This window comes from Suricata suricatta, chromosome 2 (assembly GCF_006229205.1).
Source record: "Suricata suricatta isolate VVHF042 chromosome 2, meerkat_22Aug2017_6uvM2_HiC, whole genome shotgun sequence".
NCBI classification, from domain to species: domain Eukaryota; kingdom Metazoa; phylum Chordata; class Mammalia; order Carnivora; family Herpestidae; genus Suricata; species Suricata suricatta.
The window spans coordinates 21,621,545-21,643,011 of record NC_043701.1 but is presented as its reverse complement, the minus strand read 5'-3'; the positions used below and the strand labels follow the sequence as shown (position 1 = coordinate 21,643,011).

General features: G+C 40.6%; 1 protein-coding gene and 1 long non-coding RNA gene across 2 annotated transcripts in view; both read right to left on the bottom strand.

Moving 5' to 3' along the window:
• CEP41 (centrosomal protein 41) overlaps positions 1 to 21,467 on the bottom strand; it is a 46,708-nt gene that overhangs the window by 8,508 nt on the left and 16,733 nt on the right. Inside the window, exons 3-5 of the mRNA XM_029923419.1 lie at positions 9,129 to 9,176; positions 4,868 to 4,929; positions 4,036 to 4,105 (exon numbers count right to left, since the gene is read on the bottom strand). Of these exons, the coding sequence (XP_029779279.1) occupies positions 4,036 to 4,105; positions 4,868 to 4,929; positions 9,129 to 9,176 (180 nt within the window). The remainder of the gene's footprint in view (positions 1 to 4,035; positions 4,106 to 4,867; positions 4,930 to 9,128; positions 9,177 to 21,467) is intronic.
• LOC115278932 lies at positions 13,087 to 13,975 on the bottom strand. Its single transcript, XR_003903125.1, has 2 exons — positions 13,927 to 13,975; positions 13,087 to 13,803 (listed from the first exon to the last, which is right to left on the bottom strand). It is a non-coding gene; the product is annotated as an uncharacterized LOC115278932 (long non-coding RNA).

The following is a 21,467-nucleotide window of genomic DNA, read 5'->3' as shown; positions in this document are numbered from 1 at the left end:
CCCGTAAAAACTTACAGCCTTTAGGTCTTGAACAAATTTTACTTAAGAGACGTTACAGAAAACCTGAATGAAGACAGTGATACATCTTCACATTCTTGACCGGGTGACAAAAGTGAAATGATGTTAATCCTTTCCAAATTTAATTTTTAGCCTTAAGACAATCCCAATTGGATTTCTGAAAAGCTTAAAGGGATTTTACAGAAGAGAAGGAAAAAATATATACATATATGTACATATGGGTAATCTGGAGAATATGCCTTATCGAATAGTAACATATATAGCAAAGATAAATGATCAAAACAATGCTGATCCTTATGAAAACATTAAAAAAAAAGGGGAGGGGCACCTGGGTGGTTCAGTCTATTAAGCGACTGACTTCAGCTCAGGTCATGATCTTGTGGTTCGTGAGTTCGAGCCCCACGTCGGGCTCTGTGCTGACAGTTTGGAGCCTGGAGCCTGCTTCGGATTCTGTATCTCCCTCCCTCTCTGTCCCTTCCCTGCTTGCACTGTCTCTGTCTCTCAAAAATGAATAAAAACATTTAAAAAACAAAATAAAACAAAACAATGCTGACCGAAAGAGCAGAGCGATGGGCTATAAGAGAGGACACAGAAACAAATCCCAGAATATACATAAAAAGCTAACATATGTTAAAGATAACATCACAAACGAGTGGGTAAAGGGAGAACCCTTGAATAAATGGTGGTGGGGTAACGCGTCAACTCTCCAGAAAAATCAAATGTAGACAACCCCTTCACATCATATACCAAAATATATAACAAGCGGATTGATGTAGGGAAAAACCCAAAGAAAATACAGGTGAATAATTTATCTTAGCTTAGATTTTATGAATCTTCAGCAATAAAAGAAAACACAACATGAAAAGCTAATAGACTTAACCACATAAAAATGCAAATCCGGTGTATGTCAAAACCGGACACAAAGAAAATTAAAAGGTGAGTAACAAATTAGGAAAAATATCTCTGACATATATGCATGAGAAAAGTTTGATACACTTAATTTATATTGTTTTTTTATTTAGTTTTTAAATTTTTAAACATGTGTTTGTTTATTTTTGAGACAGAGAGAGACAGAGCATGAGTGGGGAGGGGCAGAGAGAGAGGGAGACACAGAATCCAAAGCAGGCTCCAGGCTCTGAGCTGTCAGCACAGAGCCCGATGCAGGGCTCGAACCCACGAATATGAGATCATGACCTGAGCCAAAGTCGGAGGCTTAACTGACTGAGCCACTCAGGCGCCCCTTGTTTTTGTTTTTGTTTTTAATTAACTAGTGCTTTAATTGAATAAAAGATCATGTGCATCATGTAAAAATTGTAAACAATTGTACAAACAAGATAAAATTGTTAATATGGAAAGGAAGCTCCCTTCTCACTCCAGACCCCTACTCACAAGAGTATTCACGTATTGATGTCTCCTTCCAGAAATACAACTACGTACTTTTGCATATATTTTATTTCCTCCCCTTTTTACATATCAGGAGAATGCCACCCATACTGCTCTACCCTTAGGTGCTTGGTTTTGTCGTTTTATTTTTACTGAACGATGAAGATTTGGATTTGGAAATTGCTCCAAATCGTCAAGTAAATCCTTTTCTCATTTTCGAGGCTGTACCTGTTTCCAATGTTTCAAGATACCCTAATATACAGAGCTTTTCCAAATCAGTAAAAGGTGAGCGTTCCATGAGAAGAAAACGGGAAAGGACATGTAATGTTCTCAGAAGAAGAAATCTGTGTGGCCCACAATCGCACGCACACACACACACACACACACACACACACACACACACAAGGCTCTTTTCGCAACTGGAGAGTCAAAAGAAAATGATCAGATGCTACTTTTCGTCTGTCAAGTTGGCAAGCATGTGCAGAAATGATAATTCCTCAGCGCTGCCTGGGATGGGGAGGAACAGGTCTTCTCATTTATTTGCTGGGGATGCAAAAAGGAAGCACCCATCCTGAGATAGTGTGGAATCAGCACCGAGCATTTTAAAATGGTTCCGCCCTTTGACCATCTGCAGCAAAATTTATCTTCAGGGAATCATCAAAACCACACACACGTTTACGTATTTACACTCCGGCATTATTTTAGAAAAGTGAAAAACTAGAAAACCTATCCTGTCCGGTAGGAGAACAGTTAAATCGATTATGGTGTAGCCAAAGGACAGACATTATATGACGACACAACTTTAAGCTTTTGAAATCTATTCAATGACAGGACAGTAGGCATGATAAAATGCTAATCTGAAACAGCACAAGTCAAAAGTGCACAAAAAATACAGATTCGGGTGGGCAGTTAGGAGGAAAGTAGAGCAAACTGTTAACAGGATTATCTTAATTTTCTTCTTTATGTATTTTTTCACAATTTTCTAATTTTCTAGAAATATACTTTAAAGTCAGGAAAAAAAAAACAATAAACATCACAAAAGGAGGCTTTTTTGTTCCATCAAAAACAGCCAATATGCATACAATCTGTTCTACAGGCATTCCTGAGTGAGTTATTATTCTGTGTAGAGCACTAGAAAAACACTAATATTACTCACACATTATGGTGTCCTACTTTATAAGAGCCTATTTTGCTGTGCAAATTTATCTCAGAAGAGAAAATTGCATGTGCCCATATGTTCTGATGCTGTAATCTCCATGAATTCAAGGACCAAATCCAGGTACTTATATAACCAGGTTAAAATTGGGAGTACTTGTATGAGGAGACTCAATTATCTCTGTTACAAAGAGCCCTTATTTCTCTGCCGTGTGAGAGGCATCTGTCAAAGATAAATTCCTGTCTTTGTCAGAGGCTCTTTATCCTCCCTAACAAAAAAAAAAAAAAAAGCCCAGGGAAATGACAGTTAAGTTGCACAAAACCAGTGTTCGGACTTCCTGAGAAACTGGTCTTGAAATCCGAAGTCAAGTTCCTGGCCTACATCAACCTTAACAAAACACATTCCCCTTCAATAAACAGCGACAGGTTGATGGTTGAGGGCCCCAGGATAAAATAAAGACCTTAACTCGGCATATCCTCTTCACGATAATGCAACTGAGAGGTTTTATTTTCGATTTAGCATTTAAGAAAGGAAACCTGAAGCTGGAAACCTATCTTCCCTGTCGCCAACTTAGCACCTACGCCTCCCCACGTCATCGCCAGGCTAGATGACGGGATTCTCCAAACACGTTTGGAGTTTTCATTCTCTCCATGCCTTTGCTCAGATTGCAAAACACCTGTTAAGATTCTACCCTCCATTATGGTTCAGCTCAAAGACTTTACGAAAGCCTGCCTCGGTTTTCTAACTGGAAAGTACTCTTTCTTCTTCAGAACTCCCAGAGCAAAGACACTGGTTGTTACCGGAGACTCACAGATGTGTGTCCCACGCCCACCCCTTACCGGATGTATGACCTTGAGCAAGTAACTGAACCTCCGAGGCTCGGGCTTCTCATCTCTAAGCATACTTTTCTTCTGGAGTTTTTGGCAAGATTAAATAAGGAAACCTGTGTGAAGTGCTTAGCAATAGATAGTCAACAAATGATGGCTTCTTTCGAGTCCTCCATTATGAATTTCTGCCACATTCATGATTTTGGGCTTCTGCTATCATTTCCCTCACCCGAAACGCGCACAGGCGAGCACAGGCGCACACGAGACCAACTCCATGTGAGCAGGGCTGTGTCGTCTCTGCAGCCTCATAGCACCTAAATCTCTGACCTGTGTGTGGATAGAAGGCACTAAAAATATTTGTAGGAAAAAGTAATTAGTACATCAAACACGTATAAAACATTTAAAATTACAAAAACACACCAACCAACCAACCAAAAAAACATTAAAAACTGGAGCCAGAAAACTAGGTGGCTTTTTAAAAGAAATAAGAATTAACAACTAAAGCACCAAATAGCAAGTCTCAGACGGGAACAGTCTAATGACAAATAGATGTATCAAAGTCCTAATTCCCTGCGGACTCAAGGGCAAATGTGGACGGGGTGAGAACTTCAGTCAATCAGTCATTTTCCCCACATTCTCAATTCTCATTACCTTCTAGCCTTTGAATCTCTTCAGCTGTCACTTCCAGTGTTTGATCAGATAGGGAAGCAACTTGAATGACCTGGTAGAAAAAAGAATGAAATGTGTAGATGTGTTTATGTCTGTGTGTCTTTAAACAGAGGCAATTCTGTCTTTAACAAAAGACGAGGAAACATCAAAGATCTCTTGTTTTAAGAACCTGTCAGTCTCCATTGGAGACTAAATCTCAGGCCTCCTTACTTTTGGGGAGCGGTAATTACACTGCGGACGATCATTCCAGAATCAAAGATTCGTTTAAAACATCACACAATAAAATTAAAAGCCCAAAGGATAATTTAGGACAAAAAATATGCATAAATGATCATATATATTCCGGTCCCGACATAACGCACAGAACGTAACCATGACAGAATTGAATCAGCAATTCTACATGCAATGAAGAAATCAGTGTCATTATGAATATATTTATCACAACATGGCATACCTACACACACACACAGTTTTTAAAGCACTTTTCACAGCGTAGCTCATAAGACCCATGATCCACCTTGAGGTATGTCACTGTAATCCAGAGACCAGAATTCTAGATTCTAAATAAAGTGTGCAAGAAAAAAACAGCCTAAACCATAAATGCAATGATTTAAAAGTAGAATGCACATTTTACTTTATAAAATTCTTATCAAAGAGGACAGTTCACACCATCCTCAAATAAGCACACACACTACACACCTCTTACGCTCCCAGAGGTGAAATGCACAGAATCAGAAGAAACCGTTCTGCAAACACTACCCAGAGCGGAAGTTAGAAATATTCACATGAACCAGTACTTGATCGTTGGACTTACCAGCTGGGCAAAAGTTGTAACTTTCAGTCTCTTGAAAAGCTCATCTTTCTTATATCTATAATCTGAAAAGTAGGACAGGACAAATGATTTTGTAAGTATATTTTTCTTTCTTAGAGGTACTCATTCTTTCTAGACATCAAGTTACATGGTATAATTTTCAAGTTATTTATATGCTTTTACATACATTATCTAATAGTTGATCCTCATCCTCAGAATTAAGTGTGGCAGGTATGATTATCATCTCTTCATTTTTTACCCCTTTTGCTTTAGCTGGTAGGAAGCCTAAAGTTGAGTTGATAAGCCATCCTTTTGTGTCTAGTGACTTTACCTTTTATGTTTGTTTTATCCATTTGCCATTTTCCTTTCGCTCTGCTCTCTCTCCTTTATGTTGTCTCACGTGCATGTTGTAACCACCCTAAATCCTTTTCAGAACAAAGCAGGGAATAAACATCTGCATCTTACAGATGAGGACAGAGACCCAGAGAAGCTGAGTTGCCCTAGGTCAAACAGCTGGTGAGACATTTACACCCTACTATTCTAACTCTGCCTGGAAGAGAGAACAATTCTGTTCCTGAGGTTACAAATTATGCTGGACACACAAGACAACCTTTTTTTTTTCCCGGGGTACAACACTGGGCACAGAGGTATTACGCCTGGTCCTGATAATCTTCTCTATCAGTTTCTCTGCAATTCCACCTTCAGTAAAAATCCACCTACTCAGCTGCGTAAGATGAAAAAGTTCCCGAGATCTATCATGCAGCTGTGTGAATGTACTTAAAGCACTACTGCACCGAATGCTTAAAAATGGTGAAGATGGTAAATTTTATGTTATTTTTTTACCACAATTAATTTTTAAAAATCACCCTAAATATCCATATTTATTTAGCGCTATCTCTACAGGTCAGAGATATAACTCAAAAGGGGGTACCTTCTGCACTTGTCTGTATTTACAGTTTTCCGTACCGTGTTTGAATGGTCTTTTTAAAATTTAGCCAGTCCCAGTTGATCTTATACCTGTCCCTGGAGGCACACTAAAAGTTAGCTTCCTTGCAATTTTCTGAAGATGACTGCCAATTCTAAAGAATTTTCGGCATTAAACGCCCCCCTGCCCCTACGCTCCGCTGCTCTTCTCTGTTTTCATATTGGCACCCACGACTCCTCAAATATTGTCACATTATTTCAGAATCATTAAAGGTTAGGTGGATAACTACTCTGGCCTTCACAAAAAAAAAAAAAAAAAAAAGTCTCTTAAACTGAGCCTCCTAGCAACAGAGGAAAGGATTAAAAGTATTTAAACTGATTTATTGGTGTTACTAATCATTTCCATGAATTTTCTAAAAACCACCAGACAATGGACTCTTTGGAGGATAACGTTAGCTTGGTTTACCAAACACCTTACAACTCAGGGTCAGGAAATAATAGTACTTTAAAAACTAGCCTTCTGTAAATATATCAAGACTCTTAGTTGCAACGAATGAAAGCTTCTCTGTTCTAAGATGTCTCAAAGAGAGTGATGTGGCTAACAACAAACCATTACTTCTAGAAAATTCTCAGAATAGCTGCTTCTGGATACAACAAGGTAACACACCTAGTTGCAAAGGACCTTCTAAGACTCACCAGGATGCAGCCCCAATGGGCTGGGCAGAAGCTCGAGTAACTACAGTATTCCTCTCAGTTGCCACCAATTTGCCCACCAAAAGCCATTTATGTAAATCAAAATGGCAATAAATCGGCCAATAAAAAGAGTCAACAGCTTTCAAGGAGTCTGCACTGAGGCATCCGTCCACTGCTATTCTTTTCGTCTAGTTACAAAGTCTGAAACACTTCCATTCTTCACATGCGCAGTGCAAGAGGCACCCATTCAAATCCCCTTTGACTAAGCAGAAATTATCTCAAACCAAAACCAGGTTCTACCACGTTCTACTGATTGGCATTTCCAGTACACTCCAGGCACCAGACACCGCACTGCACATTTGCGCCTGAACTCTACATACCTGGTTCTTGTTTAGAAGGACAGCCGTCATTGGGACTTTCTGACATTATTACTCGGAGATAAAAGATCAAACTAGACGTTTTATAGTAAGTTTTAAATTTTATGAAAAAGGATGACTTGGAAAGCTGTCAGTCCGTCCTTGCAAGGGCGAACAGAGCTTTAAGAACGGAGCCTCTGCTACTGTCGCCGCTCCCAAACTCCAGGATGGAGACAAAAGGCCCGAGTTTCAGATACGCTATCAAGTTCTGCTTCTCCAGTAGGTCTGCAGTCCAAGTCTGACTCTCTCGAGTTACGGGCAGGACAGAGACCTGACTATCTAGGATGCCTCACACCGGGTCCAGCTAGTGTCATCTAACCACCAGAAGCCAGGAATAGGCTTTGTCGGTGGTCAATAGACACAGAGTGTCTATTTTCCCGAGATAGAGTTGAAAGAATATTCAGATTACAAAGGAATTCTGCGTTTTCAGGGTTCTGTTAAAACGCGTTATTAGCAAAGGGAAGTTGGGCTCACAGTGGAAGACAAATCAAAGGAAGTAACAGAACAAGGTTTGTGATTTCACAGAAAGACACCGCATCGAAGGTAACCTGAGAAAAGTGACGGGTTTAGGGTGTCATGAAACAAGGCAATGTTCTCCTCCCTTTGATCCAAAAGAACATCTATAGCAGAAAATGGGAAAAGAGAAGGAAATAGCCTCCAAAATGCAGATCTCAAACGAGAATCTGAAGTAATTCTAGTCAGGGAATCAGCACAACCTGTGTGTGAAACAAGGTGAGAGGGGCCTCCTGGCTTTCTAAAAGGAAGTCCAAAACTTCTAAAGAGGGAAGCAAACATTTGTAAGGACTCTATTCTAGAGGCATTTGGGGGCGGGGCTGGGGTGGGGGAGAGACGCTCCCTTTAAAGTGCAGATATTAAAGAAATCAGATTGCGCTTTTAAGAAATGTTTTAAACAGGGTTTGGCGATCTGGGCGGAATGGGGCGTTGTTAGGGGACACAGTTTGGTGTGGACACGTGAGCTTACACTAAGTTACGAATGGATGGAGGAGGAAAAGGGACCACAAACCCTAACAGAACCAGGCCGGCTGAATTCTACCTGCTGTGGACGAATTAGGGGCGACAATGATGAATCATGGGTGAGTAAATGAGACTTTTTTCGTAGTTTCAAATGTATACTACATACTTAAAAAAATATATACTTATGTAATGTAAAATGGGATAAAACTCTAACATCTAATATAAAGGGTCAAAGAAGAAAAGGATACTGTGATAGACACGTTAAAAACCAAGCGTCTATGACATTACAGCTGAACATGGCAAATAACAGAGTCAGCGTGAAGCTGGTCTGGAGTCCACACTGGTGGCTGGGATTTCTCGAGCCCACAGTGATCCCAAAGAGGCAGAAACATTATCATTTAAATGAGAAGGTCTGCTGCATAAAAACAGACGTTCTGGTGAATTCTGGATTTGTAATATTCTCTTCCCAACAGATGCATATTGCCAGAGGGGAGTCCTGAACCGTTAACCATCAGAGTGCTTCCTTACTACATCAGCAAAATATTCCCCTGGCACTGGGTTCTTCTACGGAGGATATGAACAAACCCATCTTAGAAAATAGATGTTTCTCCTTTAATTCTGGCCTCGATGTGTACACTTTACATCTATTTTGGACACAGAACGAAAAATTATGCTTTTGTGCACGGGTAATGCATGAAATGACAAGTAGCGTATCTTTGCAGATGATTAGTTTTTAAAAAGAAATGCATGAAATATGATTTTTAATTAAGAGAAAGCAGAGACTGCAATGAATTTATAAGGCAGAGCACTGCTTACAGCTTTCTCCCTCCCTCCTCTGTGTCTTTCATGGATACTGACTAATTTATATACAAAAGGATGTTATAAAATAAGAGATGATATTATTCCCATCTCAGGTATGGGGAAAACTAAGAAGACGGGAAAAGATCATGACCATGGAAAAGGAAGAGACTGCAGCACAATGAAACCAGAACCCGGACTTCTCGCTGCTTAAGTAGAGCTCATTCTACATTCCAGCACTAACATCTCCTTTGGGCTGGAAGTCGGGCAGAACTTGGCCCTCAGGCAACAACCTTAGCAGCTGGCCGGGCTGGTACACAGTTTCCCACATCCTTCTAGGCACTCGCCTCCCGCAGCTCTCCGTGCGTGTCAGCTGTGGGGAAGGGGTAAGGTGGCTAATAACCAACTTCTAGAACTACAGGGCTCCATTATCCCAAACCAGCAATAGGGTTACTCACTTTTTTTGATCTCTTCTAGCTTCTCAGTGTATTTAGTCATGCTGTTACCTAAAAAGAGAATAAGGCAGGCTTTTTAATAGAAGAAAATGAGTGACACTATAGAAACAGAAGGGAGTGCCAAGTGTTTCCGAAGCCTCCCTACCCTGTTCTTACAGAACTATAGTCGGCAAGTGGGCTACACATAATGAATAGTCTTTTGGATTAGACAGCATCATTAAGTGATAGGGAATCCAGGAAAAAGTTTTGGCCAAATAAACACTAGGCAGTACAGATGATCGCTTTATATTTAAAAAACTTTTTTAAACATTTATTTTTATTATTTTTTAATGTTTATTTATTTTTAAGAGAGACAGAGCAGGGGAAGGACAGAGAGAGAGGGAGACACAGAATCCGAAGCAGGCTCCAGGTTCCGAGCTGTCAGCACAGATCCCAACAGAGCCCAACGTGGGGCTTGAACTCACCAACCTCGAGATCATGACCTAGGCCGAAGTGAGATGCCTAACCGACTGAGCCACCCAGCCACTCCTATAATTTCTGAGTCAAGGCATTCTTCCTTTTTTTTTTATTCCCCCACAACCTTTTCGTGAGGAAGATGTGCAGAGGAGACAGAAAGAAGCAACGATCTTTGAATGTCTAAAATGTGTCACTGTGGCTACCCAAGCAATCCCTTGTGCTCCACTTAGTCTTTGTGGTTTCCCTTGCTTTCCTGAACTTGGGTCAGCCCCTATTCATGCTGACGGTGCAGCCTGAGCCAGACCACACAGTCTGTGCAGCAGTATTCACCACAGACCTGACCTGCTGAGAACTAGCAGCAGATTCCCACCACTGCGGACAGCATCCAGCCCTTGTGTTCTGCAGCCTGCTTCTATGATACCAGGCTCTCGCCAAGGTGGTTTGGAGAGTTTCCATATGCTAAAACTGGGCCAGGATCGTTCTGGTTTCCGAAAGAACGAAGGTCTAGTTCCCAAGCCGGGGGCTATTATTTTTTACTGGGCATGGTTCAATTTAATTCCACTCAACACAGCAAGCTCTGCCTGGCATTTGAAAGGTACAGCAAGAAGGGAAAACTTGTCACAAATAGTTCCTCATGTCTAAAACCGTGCTCCTAACTTTTAAGCCTCTAGAGGGGCTCGTCGGGATTCGGCCCCAACTTCAGATAAAAGAAACACTTCCACTTAAGGGCATGGACTGGTGCTTTTAAGGACCATCCTGAACTTTCCTGCACGGTTGAGGCCAGGAGAGAAAAACAATTCTTGCTCTGAAACCCAAAATATGTTTTTCAAACAACAACTTATATCACATTAGTATTAAATCTTCACTTATGAATTCATCCAGGAATAAAATTCCTCTGGGTTAAAAAAATTTTTTTTTCCTTCCATCTGAAGACACACACTCAGGACCAAACAGCAGGACTCGGTGTTGTCCCGGAGTCAGGCTGTTGTGGCCTTCCAAAACCTCAGAGAGACAAGAGGTAGGACTGCGGGAAGGCCTGAGCCTTCACAAGAGAGACAGTAAAAATGCCTATGAGGTCCAATGGCGCCACAAACCAAGATTAGAACCAAATATCTTTTCTATGTTCTTCAGACTGGAATTGATCTGTGATAGGAGCAGATCTCGAATGGGAACCAGGAATTCTTCCTGGATGCATCTCCCTTGCCCCTGCAATTTAAAACAATTTTTAAATGTTTTTTATTTATTTTTGAGAGGCAGAGATAGCACGAGCAGGGGAGGGTCAGAGAGAGAGAGAGAGGGAGACACAGAATCTGAAGCCGGCTCCAGGCTCTGAGCTGTCAGCACAGAGTCCGACGCGGGGCTCGAACCCATGAACCGTGAGATCATGACCTGAGCTGAAGCTGGACGCTTAACTGACCGAGCCACCCAGGCGGCCCGCCCCTGCAATTTTGAACCGAGGCGGGAGCCCACTGGTCAACAGGGTGAGCGAAGAAGTACCCTCTTCAGCGATCCGCCATCTTGCTCTTCAGCTATTTTACATAATAGCTTCAGGTTCCGCGCTGCTGAGATCCCTACATTTGTGCGTTGTTGGTGTGGCAGTTAGTTTCTTTTGGCTGGGGCAGCTTCAGGCAGTCTCCTCACAGAAGGCTGAGCTACAGATGAGATGACTGACTTGCTCAATGACACAGCAAATTAGAAGCCAAGCCAGGATTAATATTCCCAACCTCCTTGTTTGTTATACGGCTCACAAAAACACCCTGCTTCTCTCCTTGGGCTGTTTTAAAAACACGATTTCACTGTGAGGTAAATATGTAGGAAGTGTTACTTCCCTAATAGTAGCAGGTGGGAACCATTTTATGCTCTAAATTCCCCCGAGGCATACTACGCATGGAAAACAATAGCCAGCCTTATTATATAGTCTTGATTCTTAGAACATTGCATTTCCAATCTATAGCGGGTTCTACTAACAAGAGTGTCTAAAGTCCATTTCTGTATCAATTATCGACATTTTCAGACCGTTCACACAACACTTCATCTTTGTACCAGCAGAGCCTCACAACAACCCTGTGAGGTGGGCTGTCACTCCTACTGTTTGGTTTTCCCACCGAAGCAGAAGGCAGGGAAACAGGCTTTTGCAGAGGTGTACAAATATTTGGCAACATTAGGAACAGATCTGAGAGGGCTACTGATAAGAAGGTCTTTTCATTCTAGACACTCATTCTATCCAAGTAGAGGGAAAAAAGAAAATGGAGGATTTCTGCATTGTTTCAGCTGGAGAAAGACACTCAGATGACTGACTCATTGATGCAAAAGAATCCTTAAAAACGATTTTAGAAAGGATGCAATCCAGTATTTTACCCAACTTCATATACTGCTTGTATCTTAACTAAGCAGCTTATCTTACTGCATCTAATTGCATCTGAACATAGGTTTCTGACTACCTTTTAAAAAGGCTAGATGTGAATCAATTCTATAATTGGCTTATTTATAAATGCAGCTTTGTTTTCTACAAGAGGAGTCTAAAAGACTACCAGCAAACCAGTTCTTTTTTAACTGAAATTACACGTTACCGCCAGATAAATTTTCCTAGACACGACTTTGATTAAAAAAAAAATGTCAGCAGCTCCCCATTGCTTCGTGACTGAAGTTTAAACTCCGTGCTCCAGAGCTGAAGGCGCCAACGTCTTACCTGCCTCTTCAATCTTGCCTTAATTAGTAAACTTGACAAACTCTCCGTTAGTCTTCTGTTCTCTAACATGTCATCTTGTCCATATAATCATAATAGCTCACCCAGCTGGAAGTGACCTTTCCCTTCTCTGAACTTCTCCGGCACTCAGCTCACCACTCACAAGGCATTTATCACCGTACCGCCTGATTTGTGTGCAAGCCTTATCTACCTTCTGATACTGAGAGCCCAAGACTATTTACGCTTGCACACAGACGCACACACAGAATCTTTATCCCTTCCGCTGTCCGGCATGAAAGACACTTGGAATTATTTGCTAAGTGAAATTCGCTATGAACACCTACTGTCTGAAGAATCCTTATAATAAATTATTTTAGAACACAAATAATCATGCCCCAATTTGGCTTGGGTTTTTGTACACCTGATTTGCTTTAAGCTCCGTACAACTTGATTTATTACCACGTGTGTTGTGTACGATCTGGGTGACATCCATATTGTTTCAAGACTCAGGTAGCCTCGAAATGCATATGAGGGTGTTTAGCTTCCACTTAGCTTATAATTTAACTTGCAACAAAAGATATATATATATAAAAGTTTTGCAGTTAGAATCAAGAAAAAGAGACAACCCAACTCTATCAATAGTGCTATGCAAAGACAGAGTACAATCGATACACTGAGTGACTCATTCATTAGATTTTTTTCCCTTTGTTTCCCTATAATTTAATAACATTATTTGTACCGAGCCAGTATGAAAAGCAAGTAATTTTGAGCAGCAGTAATCTAAAGTGGGCAAGATTTATAAGGCACGAACTCAGTTGCTAAGAGACAACTCCATTGCTTTATTTTTCTTCAATATTTCCCTCCTCTCCGGAGAAGTTCTTTTGGCTCAGAAGGAGCAGAAAGCATGAAAAGAGGCACAGAGGTCCTTTGTTAATCTCAATAAGTTATATGACTGTATAGTGCTCTCTGGTTTGTAAGAGGCGTTCACATACATTTCTTCCTTTGACATAAAAAAAAAAAGGACAGAATTATATACCAAATAAAAATGAAGAGTACCTAGCCTGTAATGAGTTTGAGTCCTTAAGACCAAGGCTATTAGCAAATACTCAGGAAGAGCAAAGACTAACGAAGAAAAAAGGAAACGACTAGCTTGTTTGTAGATAACAAGAATAATGTGAATTTACAAGAAGAAAATTAAAAATAAGTCTAGAAAAGACTAAGTGGCGGAAATCTATAGAATTTTAGAAAACTGAAGACCGTTTGAAATATGAGATCGCATACAGACTGAAATGAGGGGATAACGCAGGCGACAAAAGAGTGTGGGACACTGACAAAGGGAGGGCCCTGTGGTTTGGAAAGTGTCCCTTAATCAGCCTTCAGGGCTGCAGAGCGGAAACCCACAGAGGGTGCCGGAGAGTACACAAGAGCCCTGCCCTGGAGACTGAACAAAACGCCGGCAGGGATTTCATCGGGAGCATAGTCCACTCACGGCACAGCCGGGCAATGCTGGGGAGCTGGTAAGATACACCCAGGCACCTATGGAACAAAAGAAACATTTCAAATTCAAAACAATTCTGCTATTTCTAGCCGTGCCTATACAGCAGTGTTTGAGTTTGTAGAAGTGGAGTCAGAAGCATAGAAATCAAAAATAATCTTTACCCAGGAGGAAGACGGCGGTCTTTGAAGAGCTGGGGAGGTGATGTGGGCGAAGACTGCAGATACCACGCAATTCTTGATTTCTTGTGATTAACTCTGAATTGCTCACTGTTTGGTAAGAAAAGATTAAAGACCCATCTATTTAGCCTAGAAATGAGGAATGCTCACTCATACCTGTGCCTATCTCTACTGCTCTGACTGCAGAGCTTAAAAACTTATACCATAGACTCCTTGGCCTCACTTGGGCTGTAAAGTTGCTCTTGTGCTCTCTTCACCAACACTCCTCACCCTTTACACCTCGTGGCACACATCTAAGTGATACTATTTGGATAAAAGGCTGGCATAAACGCTGGCTGCCCCAGGCCCGGAGGGCTACTCAGAGAGCTAAAGGGACACAGACAGGCACGGAATAGGCCACGGCACATCAGGTGGCTACTTTCTCTGAATACGCAGGGAGGTAAGTCATAAAAATGCACAGAAAAAAACCCCATTAAAATAAAATCCTCCCCTGAAATTGACTTTAAAATAATTTCTAAATTCAAAACAACAACAACAACAACAAAATCGAATACTAGAATAAGATTTCTCTCCCACACTGACTTTAAAATACTTCTTTGAGTTTTAAGCAACGAAGTACACTTTGGCCCTTCCAAAAGCTATTATAAAACTAGTTTGGGAGACTTCAGCCTCCAGGAAGATGAGGGAGGTGTGCTTTTCTCTACTCCTCTAGCTAAGCACAACAAAAATACTAGATGAGTCACAAAATGAGAGACCGTATTTGATTGTTGATCATATTTCTGATAAGGGCCTAGTACCCAGAATATACAAAAGAACTCTTATAACACAACAACGACAACAACAAAAAACAATTACAAACTGGGCCAATGATTTGAATAGATACTTCTTTATGGGAGATGCACAAATGCCAATAAGCACATAAAAAGGTGCTCGACATCATTAGTCATTAGGAAAATGCAAATCGAAACCACAATGCGATACCACTTCATATCCACAAAGATGACTATAATCAAAATGATGGACAGTAACAAGCATCATCAAGGACGTGGAGAAAATAGAGCCCTCTGACATCACTAGTGGGGATGCAAAGTGGTGCAGCTGCTTTGGAAAAGAGTTTGGCAGTTCCTCAAAAAATTAAACACAGAGTTACCACATACGGTCACACATGACTCCTAGGTATATCACCAAGAGAATGAAAAACATATGCTCACACAAAAATTTGTACATTAATGTTTACAGCAGCATTATGGCCAAAAAGTATAAATGATCCAACTGTCCATCAACTGACGACTGGATAAACAAATGGGGAATATCTGTACAATAGAATATTATTTGGCAGTAAAAAAAGACTGCAGTGTTGATAGATGTTGCAACATAGACAGACCTTGAAAACATCTGCTAAGCGAAGCCAGACACAAAAAAGGCCACATATTACACAATTCCATTTATATGAAATGTTCAGTATAGGCAAACTCATAGATACTGAAAGCAAGTTAGTGGTTAACAGGGACTGGAAGAAGGAGGGAATGAGAAGTGATTGCTATTGAATATGGGCTTTCTTTCTGGGGTGACAAAAATGTTCTGCAATTAGACAGTGATGATGGTGTCACAACCTTGGGGACGTACTAAAAACCTCTGAATTGCTTAAAAGGTTAAAAGGGTGAATTTTGTGGGATGTAAATTATATCTCAATAACATATCAATGTGCCTGGGTGCCTCAGTTGGTTAGGCATCTGACTCTTGATTTTGGCGTAGGCCATGATCTTACTGTTGTGAGATGGAGCCCCGGGTCAGGCTCTGAACTCAGTGTGGAGGCTGCTTAAGATTCTCTTCTCCCTCTCCCTCTGCCCTTCCCTCCCGCTAAAAAAGTTACAAAAGAAAAGAAAAGAAAAGAGAATATTAATTATAAAAAAGATTGAATAAACCCCCCCCCCAAACTCTGGACATTATGTATAAAATATAAAAGAAGACTGGTAGGTTGCAAAGAGTAAGACAAACTGGCTAGAAACCACAGGACCCAAGAAATGGCACAATGGTTGAGTTACTTAGCTTTGTGCTTTGTCTGTCTGTCTGTCTGCTTGCCTCATATATTTAGACCTGAAGCTAAAGAAGCCAGCAATCCAGAAACACCAATGGACAGACAAGAAAAAGAAAATTCCCATCAAAAGCCTGCTGTTCATGTCCACAGGACTGGGAAAGGGGCAGGCCTAGCAAGCCAGAAAACTGTCAGATAATAACTGCTTTTACTCCAGCCAAACACGACCCTCACCTGGCAGCGAAGATCAAGTGGAGAGCCCTGATTCCCATCCTTGCTGGGCTAGGATGCAGTGCCATCAGAGAGCCAGAAAGAGGATCAAGAAGGTGGGGCTGGAAAAGTGCTCAAAGATATAATGGCTGAAACCTCCTCAGATCCGACAAGAGACACAAAACTACAGATGTACATAGAAGTCAAGCAAATGACAAACAGGATAACCCAAAGAAACCCACATCAAGATACATCATAATTGAACTTCTGAAAACTACATAGAACAGAATCTTGAAAGCAGCAAAGAAAAAAAAAGGACACACCATTACCTATATAGGAAATACAGTTCAAATAACAGCAGATTTCTCATCAGAAATCGTGGCAGCCAGAAAGAAGTGGCACAATATTTTTCAAGTGCTGAAAGAAAGAAATCGTCAACCTAGGCTCTCACACCCAGAGAAAATGCCCTTTAGGAATGAAAGGAAATCAGGGCATTGTGCAGATAAAAGAAAATGAAGAGAGGCTGTCACCAAAAGTCCCTAAAGAATGGCTAAAAAAGTTCTCTAATCAGAAAGCAAAAGTAAAAGAAGGAACCTTGGAACCTCAGGAAAGAAGAAAGACTACAGAAAGTAAAAGTATGGGTCTATACATTTTTTTTCAAGTGCCTATGAAACATACACCAAGATAGACAATATCCTGAGCAATAAAATGAACAACAATGCATTAAAAAAATCAAAACATAGAGTTTGTCCTCCAACTACAATGGAATCAAATTGGAAATCAAAATAAAAAGAAAACTTCCAAACACTTGTAAACTAAACAACACTCTTCTAAATAATCCACGAATCAAAAAAAGGAAGTCTCAAAGGAAATGAAAAGGTACATTGAACTGAATGAAAATGAAAACACAACACACCAAAATTTGTGTGACAGCTAAAGCAGTGTTGAGAAATTCACAGCACTAACTGTATACATTAAAAAAAGAGGAAGTCTTAAATAAATAAGCTGAGCTCCCACCCCAAGAATCTAGAAATAGAAGAAGAATCTAGAAATGCAAAGCAGAAGAAAGGAATAATAATAAATATGAGAGCAAAAAAATAATCAGTGAAATTTTAAACAGAAAAACCATAGGGAAAACTGATGAAACCAAGAGTTTGCTCTTTGAAGGGATCAGTAAAATGGACAAATGTATAGCAAAGAACAAAGGGGACAGACACAAAGTAGCAGTGTCAAGAGTGAAAAAGGGGCTAGGACTTCAGAGATCAGAAGGATAAGAAGTGAAGATGACAAACAGTCCTCACATATATATTAAAACTCAGATGAAATGTACTAATTCCTCAAAAAACACAAATTACCACAACTCACCCAGAAGGAAACAAATGACTTGAATATTCCCCGTAACCATAAAAAACATTGAATTCAAAATTTAAAAACTGTCAGAAATTTCCTGGTTCAGATGGTTTTACTAGAGAATTCTACCAAATGCTTAAGAAAGAATGACCACGGGGGTGCCTAGGTGGTCAGTTGGTTAAGTGTCTGACTTTGGCTCAGGTCATGATTTCACAGCTTGTGAGCTCAAGCCCCGCACTGGGCTCTGTGCTAACAGCTCAGAGCCTGGAGCCTCCTTCTGATTCTGTGTGTGTCTCTCTCTCTGCCCCTCCCCTGCTCATACTCTGTCTTTGTGTCTCAATAATAAATAATTGTTTAAAAAAACTAAAAAAAAAAAGAATGAACACCAATTAACCAATTACAACAATTAACACTAAGGTTTTGTTTTGTTTCCTACTCAATCTTTTTCCTAATGGGTATGTTATTTCCTTAAATTGAGGCATCACGTATATACAATAAATGTCACTTTTTTAAAGTGTATAATTCATAGTATACAATCTCTTCCAGAGAACAGAACAAGTGAAAATACTTCCCCACACATGTGATGATGCTGATGTTATCCTGCTACTAAAACTAGGAAAAGACAGGAGTGCCTGGGTGGCTTAGTCAGTTAAGTGTCCGACTTCGGCTCAGGTCATGATCTCAGTCCAGGAGTTTGAGCCCCATGACGGGCTCTGTGAGGACAGCTCAGAGCCTGGAGTCTGTTTCTGGAATCTGTCTCCCTCTCTCCTCCCTCTCCCCCACTCATGCTCTGTCTCTCTCTAGCTCAAAAATAAACAAACATTAAAAAAAAAAAAAAAACTAGGGGCACCTGGGTGGCTCAGTTGGTTAAGCATCCAACTTCAGCTCAGGTCATGATCTCATGGCTGATGAATTAGAGCCCCACATCAGGCTCTGTGCCAACAGCACAAAGCCTGGAGCCTGCTTCGGATTCTGTGTCTCCCTCTTTTTCTGCCCCTTCCTGACTCATGTTCTATCTCATTCTCTCCAAAATAAATAAACATTAAAACAAAATAGACAAAGACAGTCCCCCAAAAATAGAATCACAAACCAATGTACCTTATTAACATAGACACAAAAATCTTTAACAAAATCATAGAATTGAGCAATATGTAACAAGAATTATACACCTTGACTAAGTGGGGTTTAGTCCACAGATGCAGTAATAGTACAATATTTGCAAACCAAGGTAATCTACCCTATTAACAAGCTAAAGCCCAAATCATATGATTCTATCAATAGATGCAGTAAAAACATTTGATAGAATGCAACAGTCATACGTGATGGAAAATTCTCACAAAAATAGGAGTAGGAGAAAACTTCCTCAGTCAGATACGGCTCACGTTGAACCTGATGATATAAGACTAAATGCTTTCCCCCCAAGATCAGGAAAAAGACAAGGATGTTCACTCTTCACATTCTTGTTTGACATAATTCTGGAAGTCCTAGCCAGTGCAATAAAGCAATAAAAGGTAATAAAAGACATGTACAGGCTGGCAAGGAGAAATAAAACTATTCTGTTTTGTAGATGACATTATCATCCACATAGGAAAGCCCTAGGAATCTACCAAAGACAACAAGCAAACAAACAAAACTCCTTTTGTCCCAATAAGTGAATTTAGCAAGTCCCAGATTCAAGAGAAACATACAAAAATCAGCTGTATTTATGGAAGTTAGCAATGAACACAGTAACATCAAACTTAGAAATACAATATACCATTTACAATTGCTCCAGAAAAATGAAATACTTAGGTGTAAATCTAACAAAATCTGTACAGGACCCTTATGCTGAAAACTATACAGTGTTGATGAAAGAAACCAAAGCAGATCTAAATAAACAGAGAGACACATAGTCGTCCCCCCTTATCCTCAGGGGGTGTATTCCAAGACCCTTCCCCTCAGCAGACCCCTGAACCACAGATAGTACTGACCCTACATATACTGTTTTTCCTATACATACATACATACCTATAATAATGTTTAATTTATACATTAGGCACAGTAAGAGATTCACAACAATAACTAATAATAAAATAGAACAATTATAATACATACTATGATAAAAGTTATGTGAAAGTGGTATCTCTCTCTCTCTCTCTCAAAATATCTTATATCCTTGGGCGCCTGGGCGGCTCAGTTGGTTATGTGCCCGACTCTGGCTCAGGTCATGATCTCAGAGTTCGTGAGTCTGAGTCGTGCGTTGTCAGGCTCTGCGCTAGTTCAGAGTCTGGAGTCTGCTTCGGATTCTATGTCTCCCCTCTCTCTTTTCCTCTCCCTCACTTATGCTCGCCCACTCTCTCTCTCTCAAAAATAAAATAAAATAAACAGGAAGAAATATCTTCTACCCTTCTTCTTGTGATGATATGAGATAATAAAATGCATAATAAGAAGTGAGGGGAATGACATCGGGCCTGTGATGTGGCAGGAAACTGCTATGACCTTCTGAGATACATCAGAAGGAGGCGCATCTTCCTGACCGCGGATGAGTCTAGGTAACCGAAACTGTGGAAAATGAACTCTCAGAGAAGTGGGGGAGCTCCTGTCGTATAGTAATTGATTGGAAGACTCAACATAGCAAAGGTGTCAATTCATCCCAAATTGATATATTTGTTTAACGCAACTCCTATCAAAGTCAGAGCAATGCTTTTTTGTACATGTAGTTAAGATCATTCTAAAATTTACCTGGAAAGGCGAAGGAATTAGAATAGCTAAAATAATTTGTAAAGAAAAATAACACGGGAGTCATCAATCTAACCCATTAGAAAAATTTTTTTAATGTTTACTTATTTTGAAGGTGAGAGACAGAGCACAAGTAGGGAAGGACAGAGAGGGAGGGAGAGAGTGAGAGAGAGAGAGAGAGAGAGAGAGAGAGAGAGAGAATCTGAAGCAGGCTTGGGCTTGAACTCACAAACTGCGAGATCATGACCTGATCCAAAGTTGGACACTTAGCCTACTGAGCCACCCAGCGCCCCAGCCTAACCAATTTTAAGCATCGAATTTATCATATAGCTACAGTAATCGAGACAGTGAGACACTGGCAGAAGAACAGACACACAGACAATGGAACAGAATAGAGAACCCAGAAATAGATCCACGCAAACAGGCCAAACTGGCTTTTGACAAAGGTGAACGTACGATTCAATGGGGGAAAGGCAGCCTTTTAACACACGGTGCTAGAGCCCCTGGACATCCATAAGCAAACAGTTAATCCTGATCTAAGGGGCACATCTGATACAGAAATTACCTTGAGGTGTATCACAGACTTAACTATGAACTGAAAACTTATAAAACTTTTAGAAAAAAAAAGCATGATAGAAAATCTCTGGGATCTAGTCTCGGCAAAGAGTTCTTGGAGTTGACAGCAAAAGCATGATCCAAAACGGGAAACACTGATAAATTAGACTTCGCCACAATTACAAACTTCTACGCGTCAGAAGGCCCTGTTGGGGAAATGACAAGACAAATTGCAGCCTGGAAGAAAATATTTGCCAGGCATCCAACAAAGGCCTGGGAGCTAGAATACACAAGGAATACTCAACACTCAAGTTAAAAAGCAAACAATCTAATTAGAATACGGGCAAAAGACATGAACAGACACTTCACTGAAGAAGATGTACAGATGGCAAATGCAAATCAAAACCGCAACGAGATGCCACTCCTCGTCGATAAGAACAGCTACAATTAAAAATGGCACCACCACCAAATGCTGGTGAGGATGAGGAGCTGGAGCACTCATTCGCCGCTGGTAAGAATGTAAAATGGTCTAGCTATTCTGGGAAACGGCTTGGCAGTTTCTTAGAAACCTGCAAGTGCACTACCGTACGACCAAGGAATGGCACCTCTGGGCATTTACCCCAGAGAAATGAAGATGTAAATTCAGACAAAAACCAAA